Raw genomic sequence first — 13,167 nt, 5'->3', positions numbered from 1 at the left:
AGAGAAGTAATAAAATGAGCTCTAACATGGGAAGTAAGCGTTTCCGGATACATGTCCACATAACATATTTTCTTTCTTTGTGTGTGAAGGTTTGGCCGTACCTTTTTGTAACACACTGTATATCCCCGCGAAATGGTTAAGTGCCTCGTTCCCAAATCTAATTCCCTCTGCATCACCTGATTTAATTCAGCTACAATCCACTATTATTGTTCCGTTTTTTGTTGATGCTCGTCTTATATCCTTCGTTCAAGACACTGTCCATTTCATTCAACTGCTCTTCCATGTCCTTCCCATCTCTGACGGAAGGTTAGGTTAGGTTAGGTTAGGTTAGGTTAGGTTAGGTTAGGTTAACAATGTCATCGGCAAATCTCAAAGTTTTTATTCCTTCTCCCTGAACTTCTTATTCAAGTTTTTTCTTTGGTTCTCTTTGCTGCTTGTTTACTGTACATTTTGAATGACATCGGGAATAGGTTACAACCCTGCGTCACTCTCTTTGCAACCACTGCCTCCCTTTCCTGCCCTATTTTCTTAGAAATTTTTTGATAACTTTGCGTTCTTTTGTTGCAGGTAAGTGGATGTGAGCGCCAGCCGCACGCACCTGCCGGGCCTCCGGGTACTGGCGCTTCTTGGCCAGCCAGTAGGGCGTCTCAGGGAGGAAGGCGAAGCCGACGGCGAAGAGCAGAAGCGGCACCAGGTTGAGGTAGAGCACCGCCGAGTAGGGCAGGTAGGCGCCCACCACGTACGAGAAGAGCACGCCCGAGTTGCTGATCAGCCCCAGCAGACAACCGAGCGCGCCGCGCACCTCGTTGCTCGCGATCTCGCTCACGTAGATAGAGGGCAGCACCAGCGACGCCGCCGCGTTGATGCCCGCCAGGATCCTGCCGAATCCAAATGTCTCGCCTGTAGAGGAAGGTCACGTAACCGGCGGGGTCAACATTAAAGGGGAAAGGCGCCAGAGGGGCTGTTCTGACGCTGCGGTTGATAATGAAAGCAAGACTAAAGACAAGTCAAGACGCATACATACGATTTGTCTGTCTGTAAAAAGCGTCCGAAAGTGTAAGTGAAGCAAGACGTTCGAAATTCTGAGAAAAGTAGGCTAAGCTATAGGGAAAGACGTGTAATATACAATAAGTGCAAGACCCAAGAGGGAACAATAAGGCTGGAAGACCAAGAACGAATTATGACGGAAATAAAAGAAATATTCAACAGGGGGATTGAATTTCAAGGTGAAAGGATTTCAGTAACAAGATTCGCTGATGACATTTCTATCCTCCGTGAAAATGAAAAAGAATTGTAGGATGTGTTGAATGGAATGAACAGTGTAATGAGTACAGAATATAGACTGAAAGTAAATAAAAGAAAGACGAAAGTAATGAGAAGTAGCAGAAATGGGAATACCGAGAAACTCAACATCAAACTTTGTGATCACGAAGTACTGGGTGATCAAAAAGTCAGTATAAATTTGAAAATTTAATAAACCACGGAATAATGTAGATAGACCAGTAAAAATTGACACATATGCTTGGAATGACATGGGGTTTTATTAGAACAAAAAAGACAATGTTCACAAAATGTCCGATAGATGGCGCTGGACAGCAAAACGTCAGTGACTGCACATGTGTTGTGTACATAGTTCCGCGTAGTCAGCGCGTACACAACTTTCCCAATAGAGCGCTAAGCACAACAGCGCAGGCGCAGCGCTCGTCCTTCTCCGCACTACGAGATGGCGCTGTCTTAGAGACGGACCAAATTCTGCTTCCGCCGATCGGCGTATTAATATGTAACGCAGCCAATGAGATTGCTGCTAGCGTAGAACCTTTTCTCCTCGCGGATCACACTCGCGCAGTGATACCTGAACGCGCGAGGTATTATAACGAGTGTACAGACCTCCGATTAGTCAGTCTGCATTAGTCTGCACTTGTCTGCACCAGTCTGTACAAGTCTGCATTAGTCTGTAGTCAAGTTTCAGTCTGCGCCTAATAAGATTACCATATTCCTGTACATAGGAGTGAAGATAAATGTATAGACATTTGGTCAAGTATCAGAGATATGTGAGAATAAGATTTACGTACCAAGACCAAAGGAACTTCAGATTGTCAATTGTAAACAGCATCCAGAATCAAGTTACGTAATATCTATGCTTTTTATTATTTTAATAAATGTATGTGAAAATTAATCAACTTCTGTTTAAAGTTGGTCACCGTCAATCTGCTACTCTAAGCGTGCAAGTGGCATTTCTATCGTCTGACCTAACGGCAGAAGATAAACACGCCACGATAAGACCACGAGACATATTGCTGACACTCGCCTACTTCGTTAGAGTGACAAGTCAAATAATCTGATGGTGTGTGTACCGAAGGTCTTATAGTACGCACACCACAACATAACAATCGTGTACAAAAGGAGCTGTAATGAGAGAGAGAATCTGATGCGCCAGCAGTCGCAGCATGTTGACAATAGGCGCTTTTAGTGAAGATGTATTATCAGAATGGGGAATGTGCTAGTTCAGCGTTACGATCCTATCGCCATAGGAAGGGGATTCGAACGGGTAAAAGTCCGTTGACAAATGGAGCTGTGGCGAGAATGATTTCGAAGTTCGAAGTCACGGGCTGTTTAGACGATAGACCCCGTAGTGGCCCACCGAGCACAAGGCGTAATGCTGCTGAGACAGTTCAGGAAGAAATGGAGACTGTAGCGGGTTCGTCTATGCACGGGGAAGTCAGCGCTCGTGCAGTCGCACGTCGCACCGGCATTCCACACACTACTGTTTGTTTGGCAGTGAGTCGTACCCTCTGATGCTATCCGTACAAAAGCCATCGGCATCATGAACTGTTACCTGGCGATTTAGTGAAGCGGAGGGCATTTGCGGTGTGGGCGTTTCAAAAGATGGCGGAAGATAACGATTGGTTGAGGAACGTGTTGTGGACCGACGAAGCTCATTTCTCGCTCCGAGGGTCTCTCAACGCCCACAACTGCAGAATTTGGGCTACCGAAAATCCTAGAACTGTCGTGGAAACTCCACTGCACTACGAGAAAGTCACAGTATGAGTTGGATTTACCACATCTACCGTTATCGCGCCTTTTTCCTTGGAGGAAATGCGTGATTCTGGTTTTGTAACTGCTACTGTGACAGGTGAGAGGTACGCCGATATGTTACAGAATCGCATCATCCCCAGCCTGGATGATAAACACCCGCTGGAACGTACGAAGTTTATGCAGGATGGCGCTCCACCCCATATTGCTAGACGCGCGAAAGATCTCTTGCGCGCGTCGTGTGGTGATGATCGTGTGCTCAGCCGCCACTTTCATCATGCTTGGCCTCCCAGGTCCCCAGACCTCAGTCCGTGTGATTATTGGCTTTGGGGTTACCTGAAGTCGCAAGTGTATCGTGATCGACCGACATCTATAGGGATGCTGAGAGACAACATCCGACGCCAGTGCCTCACCATAACTCCGGACATGCTTTGCAGTGCTGTTCACAACATTATTCCTCGACTACAGCTATTGATGAGAAATGATGGTGGACATATTGAGCATTTCCTGTAAAGAACATCATCTTTGCATTGTCTTACTTTGTTATGCTAATTATTGCTATTCTGATCAGATGAAGCGCCATCTGTCGCACATTTTTGAACTTTTGTAATTTTTTGGTTCTAATAAAACCCCATGTCATTCCAAGCATGTGTGTCAATTTGTACCTCTCTATCTACATTATTCCGTGATTTATTCAAATTTACACTGACTTTTTGATCATTTGTACAATAAGTACAAGACTCAAGAGGGAACAATAAGGCTGGAAGACCAAGAACGAAGTGCTCGGAATAAAAAGGGTGTAAGAGATGGATGTAGTCTTCCACCCCTTCTGTTCAATCTATACATCGAAGAAGCAATGACGAAAATAAAAGAAATATTCAGCAAGTGGATTAAAATTCAAGGTGAAAGGATTTCAGTAATAACATTCGCTGATGACATTGCTATCCCCAGTGAAAATGAAAAAGAACTGGAGGATCTGTTAATTGAATGAACAATGTAATGAGTACAGAATATAGATTGAATGTAAATAAAAGAATGACGAAAGTAATGAGAAGTAGCAGAAATGGGAATACCGAAAAACCCGACATAAAAATTTGTGATCACGAAGTAGATTAAGTTAAGAAATTCTGATACCTAGGCAGCAAAAACCCATGATAGACGGAGTGAGGGCTGGCCGCTGTGGCCGAGCGGTTCTAGGCGCTTCAGTGCGGAACCGCGCTGCTGCTACGGTCGCACGTTCGAATCCCGCCTCGGGCATGGATGTGTGTGATGTCCTTAGGTTAGTTACGTTTAAGTAGTTCTAAGTCTAGGGGGCTGATGACCTCAGATGTTAAGTCCCATAGTGCTCAGAGCCATTTGAACCATTTTGAACGGAGTGGGTAGGACATAAAAAGCACGCTAGCACTGACAAAATTGGCATTCCTGGCCGAGAGAAGTCTACTCGTATCAACCATAGGCCGTAATATGAGGAAGAAATGTCTGAGAATGTACGTTTGGAGCACAGCATTTATGGTAGTAAGACGTGGACTGTGGGAAAACTGGAACAGAAGAGAATCGAAGCCTTTGAGATGTAGTGCTACATAAGCGTGTTGAAAATTAGGTGGACAGTTGAGGTAAGGAATGGGGACGCTCTCTGCAGAAACGGTGAGGAAAGGAACCTATGAAAAACATTGACAAGCAGTTGGGACAGAATGGTAGGACATTTGTTAAGACATCAGTGGTTAACTTCCATAACTCCCTTGGTACTAGAGGAAGCTGTAGAGGGTAAAAAGTATAGGGGAAGACAGAGACTGGAATACATCCAGCAAATAATTCAGGACGTATTTTGCAAATGCTATTCTGAGATGAAGAAGTTGACTCAGGAGAGGAATTCATGGCGAGCCTCATCAAACGAGCCAGAGGACTGATGACTCAAAAATAAAAAAGGTCGTTCGGAATCATAATTCACTCTGAAGACTGTTGTTGTTGTTGTTGTGGTCTTCAGTCCTGAGACTGGTTTGATGCAGCTCTCCATGCTACTCTATCCTGTGCAAGCTTCTTCATCTCCCAGTACCTACTGCAACCTACATCCTTCTGAATCTGCTTAGTGTATTGATCTCTTGGTCTACCTCTACGATTTTTACCCTCCACGCTGCCCTCCAATGCTAAATTTGTGATCCCTTGATGCCTCAAAACATGTCCTACCAACCGATCCCTTCTTCTAGTCAAGTTGTGCCACAAACTTCTCTTCTCCCCAATCCTATTCAATACCTCCTCATTAGTTACGTGATCTACCCACCTTATCTTTAGCATTCTTCTGTAGCACCACATTTCGAAAGCTTCTATTCTCTTCTTGTCCAAACTGGTTATCGTCCATGTTTCACTTCCATACATGGCTACACTCCATACAAATACTTTCAGAAACGACTTCCTGACACTTAAATCTATACTCGATGTTAACAAATTTCTCTTCTTCAGAAACAATTTCCTTGCCATTGCCAGTCTACATTTTATATCCTCTCTACTTCGACCATCATCAGTTATTTTACTCCCTAAATAGCAAAACTCCTTTACTACTTTAAGTGTCTCATTTCCTAATCTAATCCCCTCAGCATCACCCGATTCAATTTGACTAAATTCCATTATCCTCGTTTTGCTTTTGTTGATGTTCATCTTATATCCTCCTTTCAAGACACTGTCCATTCCGTTCAACTGCTCTTCCAAGTCCTTTGCTGTCTCTGACAGAATTACAATGTCATCGGCAAACCTCAAAGTTTTTACTTCTTCTCCATGAATTTTAATACCTACTCCGAATTTTTCTTTTGTTTCCTTTACTGCTTGCTCAATATACAGATTTCTGAAGACTATATAGGAATATTCTTCACACTAAATAATAGTACAACATGTTACTTGATGGTTAGTTAGATGTTCCATACATCACTTGAATGATTGTTTTATCGAAATAACGTGGAACAAGTCAATTTACGATATATGTGACATGATTAGTGGTAACAGTAATAAACACATTATTTTTTTTTTTAGTGTTACTCAAGCAACTATTTTCTTTAGCAATCAGTTTTTTAAAGGAAAATCTTGCACGGAATGAAAGGAATTGGCCAGGAGAAATGATCTTACATTAGATTTAAATTTTTGCTGCCTGTCAGACGTTTTATGTAATTGGTCAAATGATCAAAATATTTTGTTGCAGCATAGTGAACTCTTTCTTGAGCCACTGGTATATTTAATAACCTCCGTATATAAAAGACAATGTCCTGAATTACTGACTGACTCATTATGGCCCAGTTCAAATCGCTAAGGATAGAAACTTGAAATTTGGAGAAGGTATGGATCTTATACCATCGACGACGTTTAAGAAGGGATTTTTCGAAATTCAAACTGCAAGGGGGTGAAATAGGGGATGAAATTTTTTTAAAAAAATGTTGCTATAATGGCAATTTTGAAGCTAGATCTACGAAAATTGATATTTGGTTTCGCTGTCAGAAATAAAGAAATGTTTGTTTCTGCGGTTTTGGAAATACTGGGTGAAAGGTTTTTTTTTTTTTTTTTTTTTGTAATATATCATTATCAAAGAACTGCTAAAGTACTTTTAAAGATAGGTCGATGAACACTGTTATTTGATTTCTCGGTTGCAAATAAGAAAATACGTGTTTGAGTAGTTTTGGAAACTGAATCCCTAAGGAGAAGAAATAGGGAATGAGATTTTTTTATGAAAATATTTTATTGTGAAAGCAGCTATGAAAATTTAAGTTTGTCTTCTCAGTTAGAAATTAAAAAAAATATGTGTTTTACTGTTTTTAGAAATTCAGTCCCTAGCAGCTGAAACGGGGGCTGAAAGTTTTTATGGAAGTAATTCGTTGTGAAAGCGTTTTTTGAAGAAAACTCTGAAAATTTGTATTTGGCTTTTCTGTTGGAAGTAAAACATACATTGCCACTGTTTTTGGAAACTCAACCCCCAAGGGGCTGAAACGCTCGTATTTCATAGAAAAAGCATTTTTAAAGCTAAGTCTTTGAAAATTGGTGTTTGGCTTTTAGGTTAGATCTGAAAAAATACTGTCACTGTTTTTGGAAATTCAATCCCTAAGAGAGTTTTCCCACAGTTGGTCTTCAGATCAGCCTGTGTTTGAGTGTACCGATCTTAAGAGTAAGGTTCTCTCCATGTTCTCCTGTGACAAATAACGCACATAATTTAATGTTCAACTACGTTACAGTGTAGAGCCCAGTACGTATTCCTATGCCTCCTCGCCCCCCTCATCTGTCCATCAAAGCTTTTGGTAATGGTGTTTTCGTATTTCTGTAGGATGAATGCTTGAACTAAATTTTTTTAGTACGTTTTATCTGTTTCATTTACACCTTCCCGTTCACTTAGTTAGGTACAGCTCTTGGTCAAAAATATGGAATCACCGCGAGAAATGCATGCTAGATCATAAATGAAGGTACTAGCCAAGAAATAGTGTTCTGTGTACTTGTGAGTGCAATACATCGCAGTTAAGTGAATTCGAACGTGGGTAAGCTGTTGGTGCTCGTATTCTGGGTCTCTACCTCCGTAGCCGACGGTCAAAGCGACAGACACTTATGCGGGGGACCCGGGTACGATTCCTAGGACTACCAGGGATTTTTTCCTTCGTGAGAGAACTGGACAGGATGCACTCAGTCTCGTGATGAGAACTGAGGAGCTTCCTGATGTTGAGTTAGCTGCTCGAACGTCGAAACGACGACAACGGCCGGGAGTACGGTGTGCTGACCACGTAACGCTTCATATCGCATCCAATTATGAATGCTGAGGATAACACGGCGGTCGGTCGATTATCGCCTTGTGTACAGGGCACTATCACTAGCCTTCTTTTTTCTGTATGAGATGTGCTTCCGAAATACAGGTGGCCGAAGCGTTTGGTGTTCAAGAGGCACCATACTGAAGATTTATACCGCATACCAGGAAATCAGAAAAACAGCATACGCTAAGTCACAGCGCGGAAGAAAGTATGTGTTGAGTGATAGTGACAGACGGTCATTGAAGAGGATTGTGACGGAAAATAAGAGGACAACAGCTGCAAAAGTCGCTGCAGAACCGAATGTCGCACTCACAAACACTGTCAGCAGCCAAAATAACACGAATGGGGCTCCGTCAGCAAGGACTTTAGGGGAAAACTCGAATTTCAGAAACTACTCACAGTGATGCAAATGCCCGTAACAGGAAAATATGGTGCCGAAGGCATAAAACCTGGACTGCGCAGCGATGAAAGAAAGTCATTTGGTCGGACGAATCTTGTTGCACGCTGTTTCCAACTTCTGACCGAGTTTATGTCAGATGAGTGAAACGTGGCAAGTGTTCGTTTATCATTTGGGTTGCCATGTCGTCGTAATCCATATCCCTCCCCCTCCCCCCCCCCCCCCTCCCGTAGAAGGTCACATTATTGTCAAGGGTTATAACACCATCTCTGCTGATCAGAATCCCCTAGCACAATGTTTGTTCCCCAAGGTGTTGTTTTGTGGCCCTGCTACGCAGCTCACGTCGTCCAGGACTGGTTTTGTGGGCTCGAGGAGGAATTGTCGTATCTCCCCTGGCCCCCAAAGTCACCAAATCTCAATATTATTGAGCCTCTGTGGTCTACTTTGGAGAGAAGATTACGGGATCGCTATCGACGCCCATCACCGTTACCTGAACTTGATACTGCTTTGCAGGAAAAATAGTACAAAGATTCCGTTGAAAATCATACAGCACCCGTATTTAACCATTCCGAGACGGCTGGAAGCTGTTTTGAGTGACAACGGTCTCCCTGCGCCGTTTTAGACATACTAATCTGTTGTGTTTTTGATGTTTCCATAAATTTTGTCCACCCACAAAACACTGAACATTAGTAAGCATTGACGATTCACTAGGGGTCACAATTCAGGGAATGCGTCAGCATTATCCACTGTGCAAATCAGTGTGCTTGCTCAGCGAGCGTGAAGAACTTGAATGTCAAACATGAGTAAAAAATTAATTATACTGAAGAGTCAAATAAGCTGGTACACCTAATATCGTGTAGGGCCCCCGCGAGCACGCAGAGGGGTCGCAACACGACGTAGCAAGGACTCGACTAATATCTGAAGTAATGCTGGACGGAATTGACACCATGAATCTGGCAGTGATGTGGATAAATCCGTAAGCGTACGAGGGGGTTGAGATCTCTTCTGAACAGAACGTTGCAAGGCATCCCAGATATGCTCAATAATGTTCATGTCTGGGTAATTTGGTCCGCAGCTCGTGGTCTTGCGGTCGCGTTCTCGCTTCCCGAGCACGGGGTCTCGGGTTCGATTCCCGGCGGGATCATCGATTTTCACCTGCCTCGAGATGACTGGGTGTTTGTGTTGTCCTCATCATTTCATCATCATTCATGAAAGTGGCGAGATTGGACTGAGCAAAGGTTGGGAATTTGTACGGGCGCTGATAACCCTGCAGTTGAGCGCCCCACAATCCAAACTTCATCGTCTGGGGAGTTTCGTGGCCAGCGGAAGTGTTTAAACTGAGAAGTGAGTTCCTAAAGACACTCTGTAGCAATTCTGCACGTGTGGGGTGTCGCATTGTCCTGCTGGAATTGATCGAGTGCGTCGGAATGTACAGTGGACATGAATTGATGCACGTGATGAGACATGATCCTTACACATGTGTCAACAGTCAGAGTCGTATCTAGACGTACCAGGAGTCCCATATCACTCCAACTGCATACACCCCACACCGTTACAAGCCTCCACCAACTTGAACAGTCCGCTGCTGACATGCAGGGTCCATTGATTCATGATGTTGTCTCCATACCCGAACATGTCCATTCGCCCGATACAATTTGAAACGAGACTCGTCCGACCAGGCAACATGTTTCCAGTCATCAACAGTCCAATGTCGGTATTGACGCGCCGGGGCGAGGCGTAAGGCTTTGTGTCGTGCAGTCATCAAAGGGTACACGAGAGGGCCTTTGGTTCCGAAAGCCCAATCGATGATGTTTCGTTGAATGGTTCGCAAGCTGACACTTGGTGATGGCCCAGCATTGATATCTGCAGCAATTTGCGGAAGGGTTGCACTTATGTCACAATGAACGATTCTCTTTAGTCGTCGTTGGTCCCGTTCTTCCAGAATCTTTTTCCACCCGCAGGGATGTCGGAGATTTGATATTTTACCGGATTCCTGATATTCACGGTACACTCGTGAAATGCTCGTACGGGAAAGTCCCCATTTCATGCAACCTCGGAGATGTTGTGTCCCATGGTTCGTGCGCCGACGATAATAACACGTTCAAATTCACTTAAACCTTGATAACCAGTCATTGTAGCAGCAGTAACCGACCTAACAACTGCGCCAGACCCTTCTCTTATATAGGCGTTGCCGTATTCTGCCTGTTTGCATATCTCTGTATTTGAATACGGATGCCCATACCAGCTTATATATACCGAAGCGCCAAAGAAACTGGTATAGGCAAGCGTATTCAAATACAGAGATATGTATGATTTTTGTAGATATGTACGACATATGATCTTTGTAATTATATATCCCTGTCACAGGATTGCTCAGAGCGTATGAATGAAGGTAATGACAATTTAGAAAGATAAAAAGAAGCATAACCCCTATCTTTCCGTAATTCATACAAAGGAGTGTATTTTTGTAGCTAATTCAGTGAATCAAATAATATTGACAAACTGCCTGTTGGCTTCTGTCTCGGGTTCTTCGGTCGGCGTTTGTTTGATGTTTTTCTGGCGTTTCACCAGCGCATATGGCTGGGATTGTCAAAGCTTCCCCTCTCAGCCCGCCACCCAACAGCCAATCGTGCTGGCAATAGGTCAGAAAAATCATCAAACAAACGTCGGCCGAAGAACCCGAGACAGAAGCCAATAGGCATTTTGTCAACAAGAGGTCACGAAAGTCTGAACAGTTATCTAATATTGCCTGTCGGTTAAGTGAAAAACCAAGACTGCTGACGCAGCAGATGTTTACACAGTACAGTTGCAGAAACAAGGGTCCATCTCTAGTGTTGGTTTTGATATTTAGCCACAGTTGCTTTGATATCACATAAAACTTTACAGCTAAATACTCGCTGTACGGTAACTTACTGAAAACGCTTGTTTTAATGGTTTCAGTGATTCCAGAAGTATTACATTGCTTTCAACCATCGCTGCGTAGTGGGTTGTACATGCGACACCCAAACGGAGCTCTAGCTACTTCATGCCTATACCAAGAGCTGACCCCTACTGAAGTCTTAAAATATCTTACAAGGAAATATCACTAACTTCACCTCGTAATTTAAAGAGAAAAGCTCGCAAGTAAGATATCAACACCAGAACTCGATCTTGTGAGAAATTTTGGGCCTTAATTGTGATGTAATGACCTCCTGACGTCCAGTTTTTAAACTTGTCACTCGCTGCGACTCGCTCGGCCTGTCCAAGGGCCAGGCACTGAAGACGGAGTGATAGCTCAGCACTCCTATTCGCGGGGTGTTAATGGTGAGGGACACGTCTAATGAACCTGTTTTGAAATCTTGTTCGAGAGCACGTTGTTGCGTTGTTTTATGCGAAAAGCGTACATAATGTCGCTCTCACGCACATGTACCGGGTGGTTATAAATAAAGTGTAGTTACTGACGGAAGTCGAGTGTGGGCTGTAATTACAGTATGGCAGCGAAGCTTGGTAGATACGCTGATGCGTGAAACTGATTTGTGCAGGAATATAAGGTAATGTGTATCTGAATTTATGTACCTACCTTGATTTTTCTCCTCATCATAACACCTCTCAGGGTCCTCTCCGTTTGAAGTAAAGTGATTACCGAGTGTCCTTACTGAAAGTACGTTAAAATTCCAGTTTTCTAATTAATGCCTCTTGAACGTAGTAAAGTTACAGTTAATGTGGCAAGAAAGTGAGTTAGAGTTAATGATGCTTGCTGAAAATAACATTCTTAGTAAAAATGCTTATTAATGTTTTGTTGCCAACTTCAAATTAAAATTTCTCAAGACTGAGGCTTATAACGTTTTGCTTAGTAAATGATCACATTATTGTCTGTAATAAATCCTAAAAGGTGAGTCAGTTTCTTGCAATTTGGTCAGTATTGTGTTTCGCAGTAGTAAAAGTGAGAAAGCTGCTGTTGTGAAACTTTATATATTCATGTTTGCTAAGTGTTTGTGTATCTTGTGCATTAGAAGTGCATGTTAATAGTAATATTATAAAGACCATTCACTTTATGTAAGCCCTGAAAGTGATAGTGTTTTTTTCTGTACGTGTTATAACTGTGCAAATAGTTTTTTTGTGCTGCTCCAGTCGTTAGCTTCTATCTTAAAACATAGGTGTGTCAGAAAACATTGCACTCGTGTGTGGCCAAGTTTAGGTTGTGTTTGTCTGTTATAGTTACTTATACCTATTTTCCTTATCGAGAATGTTAATCTTTCTCTTGCCTAGTTAGGCTGGCGGCCGTTTTCTTTATCCGTTGAACAGTGCAAATAGGCAAAATTACGTTTGGTACTGTTTTAAATATTTACGTAATTCTAATTTTCATTTCCGATAAGCCACTTCCGTTGGGTACAACACGGTCAATTTAACAAAATTCCTCTCAGAGGGTAACACTGCTCTGTTGATTTGCACTATAATTGCTTTTACAAAAGAGCTAAATGTCACAACCTGTTTCTAGCATTGAGGTTATGGTGCAGTAATAACAGCAGTCAGGAGTGTTATAGTACAAACATGTTCCGGGAAAATCAGGAATACAGAAATACAAGTCGCTGAGGAATGAAATAAATAGGAAGTGCAGGGAAGCTAAGACGAAATGGCTGCAGGAAAAATGTGAAGACATCGAAAAAGATATGATTGTCGGAAGGACAGACTCAGCATACAGGAAAGTCAAAACAACCTTTGGTGACATTAAAAGCAACGGTGGTAACATTAAGAGAGCAACGGGAATTCCACTGTTAAATGCAGAGGAGAGAGCAGATAGGTGGAAAGAATACATTGAAAGCCTCTATGAGGGTGAAGATTTGTCTGATGTGATAGAAGAAGAAACAGGAGTCGATTTAGAAGAGATAGAGGATCCAGTATTAGAATCGGAATTGAAACGAGCTTTGGAGGACTTACGGTCAAATAAGGCAGAAGGGATAGATAACATTCCATCAGATTTTCTAAAAT

At 42.7% G+C, this 13,167-nt stretch overlaps 1 protein-coding gene across 1 annotated transcript in view; it reads right to left on the bottom strand.

The window, feature by feature from the left end:
- LOC126195244 (facilitated trehalose transporter Tret1-like) overlaps positions 1-13,167 on the bottom strand; it is a 56,235-nt gene that overhangs the window by 21,328 nt on the left and 21,740 nt on the right. The window contains exon 3 of the mRNA XM_049933772.1: positions 599-878. Within this exon, the coding sequence (XP_049789729.1) occupies positions 599-878 (280 nt within the window). The remainder of the gene's footprint in view (positions 1-598; positions 879-13,167) is intronic.

Source organism: Schistocerca nitens, chromosome 7, assembly GCF_023898315.1.
Source record: "Schistocerca nitens isolate TAMUIC-IGC-003100 chromosome 7, iqSchNite1.1, whole genome shotgun sequence".
Taxonomy (NCBI): Eukaryota; Metazoa; Arthropoda; class Insecta; order Orthoptera; family Acrididae; genus Schistocerca; species Schistocerca nitens.
The sequence above is the reverse complement of the archived record's forward strand: the minus strand, read 5'-3'. Positions and strand labels throughout refer to the sequence as shown.